Source organism: Eptatretus burgeri, chromosome 11 (assembly GCF_056783735.1).
Source record: "Eptatretus burgeri isolate ZD-2024b chromosome 11, Ebu_testis_v1, whole genome shotgun sequence".
Lineage (NCBI taxonomy): Eukaryota > Metazoa > Chordata > Myxini > Myxiniformes > Myxinidae > Eptatretus > Eptatretus burgeri.
In genome coordinates, this window is record NC_140971.1 from 98679810 (window position 1) to 98692858 (window position 13049).

The 13049-nt window shown below is 48.0% G+C and overlaps 1 protein-coding gene across 1 annotated transcript in view; it reads right to left on the bottom strand.

Moving 5' to 3' along the window:
- The window catches only part of ATR (ATR checkpoint kinase), a 104085-nt gene extending 91272 nt beyond the window's left edge, over window positions 1-12813 (bottom strand). Inside the window, exons 1-9 of the mRNA XM_085847982.1 lie at window positions 12671-12813; window positions 12409-12473; window positions 10019-10110; window positions 9790-9924; window positions 8733-8947; window positions 7775-8458; window positions 1108-1238; window positions 686-883; window positions 391-569 (exon numbers count right to left, since the gene is read on the bottom strand). Coding sequence (XP_085704108.1) covers window positions 391-569; window positions 686-883; window positions 1108-1238; window positions 7775-8458; window positions 8733-8947; window positions 9790-9924; window positions 10019-10110; window positions 12409-12473; window positions 12671-12676 — 1705 coding nt within the window. The 5' untranslated portion in view covers window positions 12677-12813. The remainder of the gene's footprint in view (window positions 1-390; window positions 570-685; window positions 884-1107; window positions 1239-7774; window positions 8459-8732; window positions 8948-9789; window positions 9925-10018; window positions 10111-12408; window positions 12474-12670) is intronic.
- Between the last annotated feature and the right edge of the window lie 236 nt (window positions 12814-13049).

Genomic DNA, 13049 nt, shown 5'->3' on the forward strand with positions numbered 1-13049 from the left:
ATTCGTAATGCTGCCATATTCAGCCCTATTTGAACCCACAAATACTGCGAGGTCAGTGCAGCACCTACTGTGAGCTTTTCCATGATCTTTAGACACTGCAGATAAAAGGGTCCGGACATTTTTTTTTTTAGAACCATCCGGTCACCTTTAAATTATTCGGTAAATAATTGCATTGAATGAGTTTGTGAGAAATCAACGCGACTTGTTGCAACTTTTAGATCGCATAAACAACTTGATGTCAAATTGGAGGTGCGAAACAATTTGACAAGTTTCCAAATGTAAAATGCACGCCATTATGGTGGAATAAAAAGCAAACGCTTCCATTGGCCTTTGGTTCCGATCGATTAAAACACCAAAGACCCAAAGTCTATTAGCTTTTTTGAAGCTCACTGTGTATGCAGAGCAGAGCATCAGCAAGGCCTACAAGCGTGAGGAGATCTTCATGCGTGCGCTCTCCCGGTGAAAGATTGTACAGACGATGACCGGTAGAGTGCATGAGACGCGACAGGAAAGCCTGTGATGGACACAGCATTTCCAAGCATGCATTACAGGAACTCTTCGACAATGTCCTGTGGGAATGGAACAGTGCGTATAGTACAGGAAATCAGGGTAGCGCGAGAAAAATGACAAATCAAAAACGCAATGCTTTATATAATGTCAATGAAGCATGTTTGAGGAGCAGTACCTGCAGTCGGTCCAAAAGGCAACATCACCACAGATCATTGCCAAAACCCGAAAAATGACCGTGAGACCATCGCAAAGATTTCCCACCTCCAGACGTCCTGGCACGTCACACTGCTCTATGCCAGACATTAGACGCTCAAGACGTTTCAGAATAGAGGACAGCAAAGGGAGGCTTCCATCAGCCATCGCTGTTCCCTTCCTTAAATAAATAAACAAACAATAAAAATAACACAAGTGATTATTTTAGACAGTACTGCCATGTATGTACTTAATCGATTAACATTGAAGGAGCAATGTTCAATATATGAACGAAGGGGAAGAACAAATTTAGAAAAGGGGATTGAAGAGTGTTAATAAAACACAACACACATCTTTTTTTAATTGAATGAGATGTCTAAAAGGGTAGAGTCTTGTTTTGCTCACCTATCGATGGTGGAACAAGCTGGATCATCAATTTTTGCGATTGGAGCTGGTTTTCCAGCCAGAGAGTCTTGTCTCTTGGCCCATTGCAAAAGCTCTTCGCGCAAAGCCAGTCCGAGGCAGCTCACAAAATCCTGAGAACAACCACCGAGGTGAAGAAAGCACAAGACAAGACATAGATACCATTATGTCTCGTCTCCACGAGCAAGTGGTGTTCTTATCAATACCAGAAGCAGCGAAGAGTTAGAACCATGCTTTGCACACCCATTAGCATGACTAAAGCATGAGAGTGTTCGGGTTTTGGAAATGTACCCCGGGGGAGAGCATTCATGTGCACGTATGATTCCCCAGGGTGAGTTATTTATTAGTTTGTGCATCGATAGATCCTTACCCCATGTCCAAGAGTTTGAGGGAGGAAATGCATTGTGAAGATAGTCTGTGTATCCTGGCATGATCTTCCTCATCTCCAATCACTTTCAACCTTTCAATCCACCAACAAATCCGCTTCACCAAAACTCACGTCAACCATCCCTCCTTCATCCCGTTGGTCTTTCTTTCAACCCCGCAATTAGTTTATTCTCGTCCTTCGGTCCGTCTGTATCCATAACACTCACCACTCGATCCACTCACTCTTTTATTACAGTGCGTGCGCTGTCTACAATTGGACCGAGTTTGAAATGTCCCCGGTGTCTACCACGTCTCCGGTGTCCCCCCCCCCCCACGTGCCTCAAGACAGCCAATGACGCCGTCCGGTAGATACAGTGCGTAACCTAGATGGAAATAGTGAGAATTGACGGAAATACCTGAGTATTTCAATGGAAATTTGTGAAACTAATGTGTTATATATGTGAGAAACATTTAATTTATTGCTTGATGGGGAAAAAAAAAACAAGAAACGCGCCCCTCTCATGTACGAACGAACGAAAGACGTCATTTCCGCCCACCATCGCATTTCGCGCCGATCGCTGAATGCTGAAAGCTAAGTTCTTCTTATGCTACCATTCTTTTGCGGCCTCCTGCCACGCTGTATCGAACGACTTCATTCCTTCTGTTATATATAAAGGTGCTTATCACAATAATAACAAGATTTTTACATTTCAAATATTAAGTACGCTTTTTAATTGTTTTTCAACTGAAAAAGCATAAATTGCATATTTTAACATTAGTGTACTCATTTGCTTCACCACACGCACTGAATTGAAGGATTTCACTTGTTATTCACAATTAGACGTCTGTTCATCCGTCCCTCACTGTAGACAATTAATCCTCCGAACTGGTCGAATTACCTTCCCACATTCTTCCTTCCCTGCACTCCTACATTCATAACGTGGGACAGTGCTTCTCAAACACACACGGTACAACAGAACATTTGCGCACGAGGGAGAGAGCCGGGGTGCTCCCTCGTGGCACACACGCACGAGGGGCGGGGAGGGGGCTTGCATTGCCGTCTGAACAACATGACGCAGAAATTTTCCACATCTCCTTCACTGTATCCACCCCCGTCGGACGCACACCAATGAGGAAGAGGCTCGCGAGACATTTGCTACATCGAAGCCACACCTGGTGGGGCATGTATGAAAGCTCAAGACTCGGCTCGGTTCATGGCTGTTTTCGATGTCCCGGGGGCTGTTGATGCACCATCGGCACGAGTACATCTCAGACTGCCTGCACGGGATATTGTCTGCAGCGGTGCAGGTCGCGCTGAACCGAGCTGCACTGGGATATGAGGTGCAGGAGCAAGCATGCGGCCAAGGGCGTTGTGGAGTTCAATGGGGTGTCGCACAGCTCCATACACTCACACCACACTCTTTTGCCACAACACCGACACTCCACCACCTAACCCCTCATTCCCCTACCCCCCCCACCCTCACAATATTTGGCCCGACGCAACCCCACTTGGTTGTGTGAGGTAAGGGAGGAGTTGTCCCCATACTCTGCTCTACTTCTTTCTCCTCACCTCATTCTTCCCAGAATGAATTATAGTGCCATGGATGTTGTCTAAGTAAGTCTATCAGGTAAATACGTATCAGCGGTGTCTTTTCTTTGTGCCTGCCTTTTGTCTTTCGCCTTTGATTGCCTGCCTGAACAAATAAAGATGGCTGTTGCGTGCTTGTAAATATGTGTTTGATGATTGTGTGCGTGTGCGTGTGAATGAATAGTTGTTACATTTCCAGACATGCTCGTTTGTCCATTCTTTCATATATTCGACATAGCATGTTCATAATCAATAGACAGAAAATTTTTGCCCCACTGATTGGCTCTGCAGGTGAGCCAGCGCTGCACTCTGTTCCGCTCAGCAGGGAAACAGGTGTGCGCTGAGGGTGCGGTCTCTAACTGAAATAATTTAATCAATAAAATAAGGTAACAGTAAATTGAGCGTGAGGACCCCGTTCCAATTTAATTAGTTCAGCCAGCATTCGCGGTTGCTTGGCAACGCGACGGGCCACGGAGTTATCTGTGGCCGGCGGCCTCAGGGTCGGCAGTGGCGGCGGGTCTGAGTGTACAACTCGTGAGCCCTGTGCGTCTGCGGATACAGCAACAAGGCACACATCATACAATCTTCACATACGATACATTTGTGAATCCCACTTTGCCAGAAATATCCGATTATGAAACGACCATACATGGGCAAGTCTAAAAATAGCCAGAGAACAATCATCCCACATTTTCGATTAGCCATTCTGCTTTACATCAGCGTAAAATTACTTACTGGAAGGGAGGGGGGAGGGTGAACCTCAACACAATTTTCCCTTTTCAATATGTGGAGACTTTGTTGGATGCTGAAACGACGTTTTCAACCGAGGAGGGGGAGTTGTTGGAAGTTGAGGGAGGGGTTTGTGGAGGCTGAGGAAGAAGGGGTTTGGGGAGGCTGGGGAAGAAGGGGTTTGCGGAGATGTGGAGCGCAGGGGTTGGGAGATGTGGAGCGCAGGGGTTGGGAGATGTGGAGATTTGGTTGCTGACTAAACTATGGAACCATGATTTCAATATACAGCTAACAGCCCGTTTCTGTGATCAGTCCACCATCCACCATTTTGATGGGTAAATACATGAGGCTCTTTTTTCAGACATTGATTCTCTGTGACACTTCTGTGGAAGAAAAATAATTATATTCATGTATTCTCAATTATAATTGTTGCTGGTAATTTATACATTAAATTTTTGTACTATAGTCGAATTGGCTGTCAGTAATGTTTCCCTTGTCCCAAGAGTCTTTTGACCTACATATTGATAAAAGGAATGTCTGACTTTGAAACAGGGTGACCTGGTTGATAACACTGCAAACTTTTGCCATGATTGTGTCATTCTCTCCCTTCCACCAAAAGTCGGCACGTATTGCAGTTTTGAGTTATTTTGCCCAATGCTTAGCAGCTAATCCTGTAGTTGAGTTGCCAAATTGTATACAAGAAGAATTGCTTCGGGCTTCTGTTTCAGTGAAATCCATTTGAACGTTTCACCGAATCATTCAATGTTCTTCCTCCGAATATACGAAATTAAAGATTCTCCTTTGATATGCCAATCCAACTTGTGGGAAACGAGTTATTTTCCACCACAATTACAACATGGTTCTCCCTTTTCAACATGTGGAGAATTAAATTGCCATCATGCTCGTTACCTGAGAACAGTCTACCTTTTGTGAAATACTAACCCTGACTCAGTCTCTCTTTTCCAACTCATCACACCAAACGGCACGTAGCCGGGTCAAACTTCTCCCAAAGCTTCGCATGGAACAATTGTCAAAGTGATTGCTTCCTTGATTGTCTTCAGAGTCGTTAAAGCACCAATGTGTATGGCAGATTGGCCAAGCCATTTGATGTTGTCTGAAATCTCCAGTCTTCCTCACAGTTTGGTCCATGTCTAATGGGCTTCTGACATCAACAGTTCCTGGAATTACTTCCTCAATAGACTTCTCTCGTCGTCCTAATCAATACCCCAAATCACAAGAAAAACAGCTTCCATTCTTCAGTGGGAATGCACAGCCAAATGGTGGTAAAATAAAGTTCCTCGCATAGGCCCATTATCAAGTTCACTTGTGGGCAAACCTCTCAACTTCAACACTATCTTCCAAGGTCTAAAGGTTGACGGTAGCCTTTCTATAATAACTTCACGCTTCTCCTTCACTTCACTCCCCCCCACCCACCCCTCCCCTCCAATAACAGATTGTTCTCTGCATGTGAACTTCTCAGCACAGGAGTCAAGAAGTTTCAAGTTGATCTTGATACCTCCTCAACAATTGGTGTCAATGGCATTGGCAGTGCAATCCATCAATAACTGACGATTCTCCTCAGCAACCCCATCCTCTCCACTTCCCTCCTCACTCTTCTCCATGTCTTTCTCAGAATGTCTCCAGTTTCACCTTGGAAAGTTACAAATGACATCCCATTTCACAAAAAGGATTCCAAGTCTTATCAAGTCGACTACAGAGCAGCAGCCATCTCCACATGACAAGCAAAGTGATGGAATCCATCATTGCTGCAGACCTCATCATCATCTCTTCTACTCTGTAATCACTTTGGATATCACCATGGCTATTTTACCATGTACCATGTACACATTGTGTTTTATATATACATGTTTACATAAACCAAGACTCGTAATGGAGCTGTGCAAGCGCGCGCACACGCACACACCTGTTAGACAAGAGATAACACAGCCGCTGAGCTTGGAGGAAGTACCGTCACTTCACAGGGAACCCTGGATACCAGTGACGTCACAACAATTTCTCACCGCACTCAGCGGGGAATTTTCTAAGGAGGAATTTCCACCTTCCCATGGATGCTAACCGATGGGGATTGTCATGCTCTTATCCTTTTAAATGCTGAATGTAAAGCAAGGAAGTGGCACGCATCATTTTAAAGGCCTTGAAATGTGTCTGCTGAGGTTTGAACTGCTGACCTCCTAGATTTAGAGCGGATTCTCCAACCATTAAATCACCGAGTCTCGTAATACAGCGATTGCTTCTTTGAAACCAAACAATGGATTGATGCACCTCTACTGAAATGACAGGTCAAGGCAATCCATTGGACTTTCGATAATTGTACTTTCCAAGACGTCTGCCAATGGCATATATCGGGATCCCTTCTCAAATTGACTAGATCTTCTCTGCAAGAGGAATCAAGGATTTCCTCTAAATGGCGTTTTGTCTCACAATCTTCCTCTTGAGACTGGCTTCCCTCAAGTCAGCATTTTATGTCCAACCTTCTTCTTGGTCTACATCAAAAAGCTCTCCACTTCTCTGAATAATCCTCTGTTCAATTTTGAGATAACTCCACAAAATTCAGAACACCACACCACACTTGAGAGGCAAACTGCGGCAGCGTTTCTCTGCAGACATGGAAAATAAAAAGTTGTTGGTCAACTATCTGTAACAAGTCTTTCGATGCAGGAAAACCCCATGCTCTCTGTCACTCAACAAGGATTCGCTTTCAAACACATAATTATCTGGCCACCCGTGGACAGTGCCGGAAACTCCTAGGCTTCACAATCTGTTACAACTTTCTTGGGTAGACCAAATCACAAAACCAGCATCAAGGGCAGGCCAAATTCTTGGTTTTCTCCACACAGCAGAGTCCATTCTGAGATGCTTAGAATTCATTCCGGTGTCGAAAGCTTAATGCTTCAGTATCATGGAATATGCTTCCGTACTCTGGCCTGGTGCACCCAACTTGCATCCTGCTCTCCCGAAGGCGATCAAGTCCAAGGACCTCCATGTTGTTGGCATATCTCAACAGAACAGTGAGTCACAAGGTCGGTTTCTCACCCATCACAAGCAGGTTGGTGGATTTTTGGTTTTCTATCACTTCACTTGCGGCCTCGCTCCTCTCACCGGAGCCGCACGGGTTTAGGAATCCGATACTTGGTAATACTCACCAAGTCCAAGCTAAATACTCACCTCGATTCCTTCATCCCTCTAGTCTCCCAACCGCAGATCAGAATCCGTACCTACAAGTGTCGTCTCATACCCATCTCTCTCTTATAGCACCTCAGGTTCGACCTCATACTTGTACTAAACCTCTCCCACCCCTCCACTTCACTTTCTGCCACTCGTGTTCACCTTTGATTCTCTGCCAGTTTGTGAGTGTGGCACGTTCTTTTATTTTGTTTCTTCACAAGCCAAGATTTCTGAATGCAAATTTGAAAAGAATAAATCCGAGCAAACATATCAGATCATATTTTATGCCCACAACCAACTAAGCCATCCCATTAGCAATTTTTGTATTTTTTTTTTAAAAGAGATCATTTTGTGTACCAATGGCAGCTTGGCTGCCGGGTAGCTGTCATTTTGTTGGGGTGTGACTATGCCGCTGATGCTGTGCCCCGATACCTGTACACTGGTACTCATTTCGCCGACCCCCGAATTATGACAGGCTGAGTCAACCCCACCTGGTATTAATTTGGTCAACGGGGCTCAAACTCAGGAACCGAAGAGCGCAAGCCAGCCGCCCGAAACCACCAAGCCAACACCAAGCCTTTAAGAGGATGAAAGTGCATCACAAAAAACATAATCTCAAGTCTCAAAAGTTTGTTGCACAACTCACATAAAACTATTCAAATCACCAAGGTAGTATACTTTAACGAGATGAGACTGTCAGTTTTAGCCACAATGAAATCACTCCTCCAAAAAATATGGTGCATAATTATCGGGACGAGTCTCTCCATTAAAAAGACTCACCTTCGTCTGCGTTGGTGTTGTACCAATCATCTCAACAAGTGGAGAGCACAAAGCATAGAGAAGCACCTGCACTTCCACACCCTGGATATCTGCCTTTCCGCTGGAAACCACACAGGCCGCAACCTCATAAGTAAGGTCCAGCACCAGATGGAAAAAGTCCGTATGTTGCAATCCATGAAACGCATGGAAACCTTTTGTGCCGTCAACAAGATACTCAAGCAAAGAGATGCGGGCATTGTGCTTCAGATCTAGCCGCAGCTTGCTTAAAACAGCAAGCAGCAGCCGCCGGCACGGCTCGAGCAGATCACCTCGCAACTCTGAAGACTGCCACATCAGCACCACAACGTTCATCAAACCTTGGAGGAGGTAGGTCGTCGAAGCGTCATCGGGAAGGCCCCCAGCATCAAGTAAAGTCATGCAAAGTTTCATGGTGGCGACCTTCAGTGGAGATAAGCTTGTATACAGGTTACGAACAACAATAAGCCAAAGTTCGTTGAAAAATGCGTTGTTGAGGTAGAGACACTCTGCCATTAGTAGCTCGAGTGTACGAGTCACACAGAGTTGCAATTGCTCCACATGATACAATGAGGTCAGCTCAATTTTGGTAGGAGTCAGGTAGGCCGCATCCTCTATAAGTTGCGTGGAGAATGACTTAAGCGTTGCGTCACACTTGTTGCACTCTTTCTGGGGAGGGGAAACAATGGTTCACAAAAATCAAGACAAGTGAAAAAAGTTTGTAAACTAGGTAAAGCAAATAACCCGTTGTATAAACCACAAATTCAGTTTATGCAAAGAGTGAACGCCTTCAAGAGAATAGTCAATTCAACCAGGATAGGGTAATATGGAACAGGTGGAAATTAAATGAACTGGATTACTGGTGTGGTCCAAAATGGGCGAGTGTGGTAGGGAAGAGATCAATCAGGTTACATCATTCAAGAACACGAGGTAGCTGTTGCACCTCAGAACATCGATCCAGCAATCCGGCCTTAATCTCAATGAGCTCCCAAAGAAGCCGAAAGAGTTCCCTGGAGAATCGACGAAAAAGGAACGCGTTCTGGACGTTCACCAGCCCGAGCAGGTCGGCGAGCAGGCGGCAAATCCGGTCGTGCAGGGAGCTGCAATTTGGCTCGGCGAGCACGCGCAGTAAACGTGCACAAAGCCAGGAGCAGAAACCTGAAGGATGCAGGTCATGCACACGTGGCATGCATAACACGTTATTTCCAAAGTGACCGTCATCTCACTCCAAATGTTAAGTACGAAACGAGGAAGTGAAGTTTTTCTATTTGGTAGATGATCATGGGTATTGTTCACCCATGCTAAAGCTGCAAAAACACAGCGAGCAGCGAGCATTGTCGTTTGTGCTCGTAATCACAACGCTTTCCTGAGTCTTCCACCGTGGACGGCCCAAAGTCGAGTCGGTCCAATGAGCCAGACATGTACTTGTAACCGCGGTGACCAAATGCCCGATTGCAAATGCAATGTGCGCCAATTAATACGAGTATAACTAAATACATCAAACAGACGCGGTACCAGACCCGTGGACATTCATTCAAACAACACTCGTGAACGAGTTCTGTAAATACAACCCAAACGGACCAAGCATTACGAGTGCCTAACTGTCCTCCATCCTCCAATTGTGGCCCACTTTTTCAACACCAGACCGGTCATACATCCTATCAGGGATTGTATTAAACGTACGTGGTGCAACTAAGCCTGGCGTCGGCTTTGTGGGAAAGGTGGCTGGCTTGGGATCCTAGCATCCTGAGTTTGAGCCCCGTTGGCTGCTGAATTAACACCAGGTGGGGTTGACTCCAGCGTCAACATGTCGGTCCAGCATCGGTCTTTATCGACATGGACGCGACGATATTTTTGTAAACTAAAACTATAATTATCGTTCACAACCTTTTCATCGCAGAATGCTACCATCTGCCCACTTTAACCACCAATGGTGGGAAGATTGTGATGGTTGGAGATAGATATGAAGCACAAACCGCACCGCAGGAATGAATACCCACTCCAACAACTGTCAGAGGCTTTCTCAGATGACAGGACAAACATCACCGGGAAGCTGTCCAGGCTGTGCTGGATGAATTTGAGTAGCGTTGCGCAAGAGGGTCTTGAGCGACCCTCCAGAGCCAGCTCATGGATAACTGAAAAACAAGCACAAGGGTCATGGAGGTTGGAGATCAACCACACACGCATGGCGCAGCATCAAAGACAATGTATGATGTTTCCAAAACTCACCGTTATTCACATTGCCCAAAAATCTGTTGATATACTGACACAGAATACGACGTGGAGTATGGACGACATCTCCATACTGATCGGGGCTCACCCTGCAGGCGCAGAGCAAGAGGCATAATTACAGGGGAGAGGGTGGGGAGAAAAGAGGGGGAGGGAGTGGTGAGGGGCTTCGGGAAGGGTGGTAGCCCTGAGAGAGGGGATGGAGAGTGGAGTGCTGTTGTGGGGGGGGGGCATCAGGTGAGAGGGAGCAGTGCTGGCAAGGGGTGGGAGTGGAGTGTTGATGGAGAGGTGGGAGGAAGTGCTGATGGGGTGAGGGGGAGGTTCAGGTGAGAGTGAGCACTGGCATAGGGGGGGGATGAGTCAGGTGAGAGTGAGCACTGGCATAGGGGGAGGGAGGGAAGTGCTAACGGGTGTGGGGGAGTCAAGTGAGAGTGAGCACTGGTATAGGGGGAGGGAGGGAAGTGCTAACGGGTGTGGGGGGGAGTCAAGTGAGAGTGAGCAATGCTGTTGGGGGAGGGGGTGGAAGTGGAGTGTTGATGGAGAGGTGGAAGTGCTAATGGGGTTGGAGATGAAGTGTGCAAGGGGGGGGGGTAGAGTGCTGTTGTGGGGAGGGGAGTTAAGTGCTGAAGTGCTAATGGGGAGGGGGTCAGATGAAAGTGAGCAATGCTGTTGGGGGGTGGGAGTGGAGTGTTAACGGAGAGATGAGAGGGGCTGCTGACAGGGGGGTCAGTGAGAGTGAGCAATGCTGTTGGGGGAGGGGGTGTTGATGGAGAGGTGGAAGTGCTAATGGGGTTAGAGATGAAGTGTGCAAGGGGGAGGGGTAGAGTGCTGTTGTGGGGAGGGGGTTAAGTGCTGAAGTGGTAATGGGGAGGGGGTCAGATGAAAGTGAGCAATGCTGTTGGAGTGGGGGGTGGGAGTGGAGTGTTGATGGAGAGGTGGAAGTGCTGATGGGGTGGGGGGTTCAGGTGAGAGTGAACACTGGCATGGGGGAGAGAAGTGCTAATGGGGGGAGTCAGATGAGTGAGCACTGGCGTGGGGGAGGGAGGGAAGTAGTAACGGGGGGATGGAAGTAGTAACGGGGGAGGAAGTAGTAACGGGGGGGAGGGAAGGAAGTAGTAACGGGGGAGGGAAGTAGTAACGGGGGGAGGGAGGGAAGTAGTAACGGGGGAGGGAGGAAGTAGTAACGGGGGGGAGGAAGGAAGTAGTAACGGTGGGGAGGGAGGGAAGTAGTAACGGGAGGGGAGGAGGGAGGAAGTAGTAACGGGGGGAGGAAGTAGTAACGGGGGGGGGAGGAAGGGAAGTAGTAACGGTGGGGGAGGGAGGGAAGTAGTAACCGGGGGGAGGGAGGGAAGTAGTAATGGTGGGGAGGGAGGGAAGTAGTAACGGGGGGAGGGAGGGAAAGTAGTAACGGGGGGGAGGGAGGGAAAGTAGTAACGGGGGGGGGGGAGGGAGCGAAGTAGTAACGGGGGGAGGGAGGGAAGTAGTAACGGGGGGAGGGAGGGAAAGTAGTAACGGGGGGAGGGAGGGAGGGAAAGTAGTAACGGGGAGGGAGGGAAGTAGTAACGGGGGGGAGGGAAGTAGTAACGGGGGGGAGGGAAGTAGTAACGGGGAGGGAGGGAAGTAGTAACGGGAGGGAGGGAAGTAGTAACGGGGGGAGGGAAGTAGTAACGGGGAGGGAGGGAAGTAGTAACGGGGGGGAGGAGGGAGGGAAGTAGTAACGGGGGAGGAGGGAGGGAAGTAGTAACGGGGGGAGGGAAGTAGTAACGGGGGGGAGGAAGGGAAGTAGTAACGGTGGGGGAGGGAGGGAAGTAGTAACCGGGGGAGGGAGGAAGTAGTAACGGTGGGGAGGGAGGGAAGTAGTAACGGGGGGAGGGAGGGAAAGTAGTAACGGGGGGGGGGGGAGGAAAGTAGTAACGGGGGGGAGGGAAAGTAGTAACGGGGGGGAGGGAGGGAAAGTAGTAACGGGGGGAGGGAGGGAAAGTAGTAACGGGGAGGGAGGGAAGTAGTAACGGGGGGAGGGAAGTAGTAACGGGGGAGGAGGAAGTAGTAACGGGGGAGGGAAGTAGTAACGGGGGGGAGGGAAGTAGTAACGGGGGAGGGAGGAAGTAGTAACGGGGGAGGGAGGGAAGTAGTAACGGGGGGAGGGAGGGAAGTAGTAACGGGGGGAGGGAGGGAAGTAGTAACGGGGGAGGGAGGAAGTAGTAACGGGGGAGGGAGCGAAGTAGTAACGGGGAGGGAGCGAAGTAGTAACGGGGGAGGGAGCGAAGTAGTAACGGGGGGAGGGAGCGAAGTAGTAACGGGGGGGGGGGAGGGAAGTAGTAACGGGGGGGGTGGGGTGGTGCATGTTTTGAGTCGAGGTGTAAGTAATTAATAGGTTCCTCTCCACACACCTCTTTAGTTCTCTCACCGCTGGGATTATTTTCATCAACTCACAGTCTCCCGCGTTCATCTTCGCCTTTGACGATCCGAGAAAAAGATGTTTAAAAATTAGCAGTAAACCACGAACGGTGTTTTGAATGTCAGCAACGAATAACGGTGACGATGAGAGAGAGTAAATTGTGGTGTTATCAAAGACACAAAGTTCGATGTATCCACGCGCGCTGTAAGTAAATTAAAAGGAAACATAAACATAAACATAAACTCCTTATTCACCTCCATTGCACGGTGTCGGTGACACAGCAAACCGCACAGAGAGAGACGCGACCGTTGGAAACGTAAAAAATTCTCCACAACATCCAAACTGTGGAGGAACACAACTTCCGGTCGGAGCACGTGACGCCCGAGCACAGAGTTCGCGCGCCTTGGGTCCGCGAATCTGATTGGTCGGAGAGAAATTAAATTAAGTTTTTACTCCTCGCTCCGTGTTCACGTTTTCGGGTAAATTTATTTAATCACCTACATCCTGATGATGAGGTTACGTTCACTTATCCACGGCATTACACACTTCACGGTGCGGCTCATGTCGACTACACCGTCATGGCCATGTCACAGCTGGTTTGTCGGTTTCACGGAGGTGACAAGTGGTTGGGGA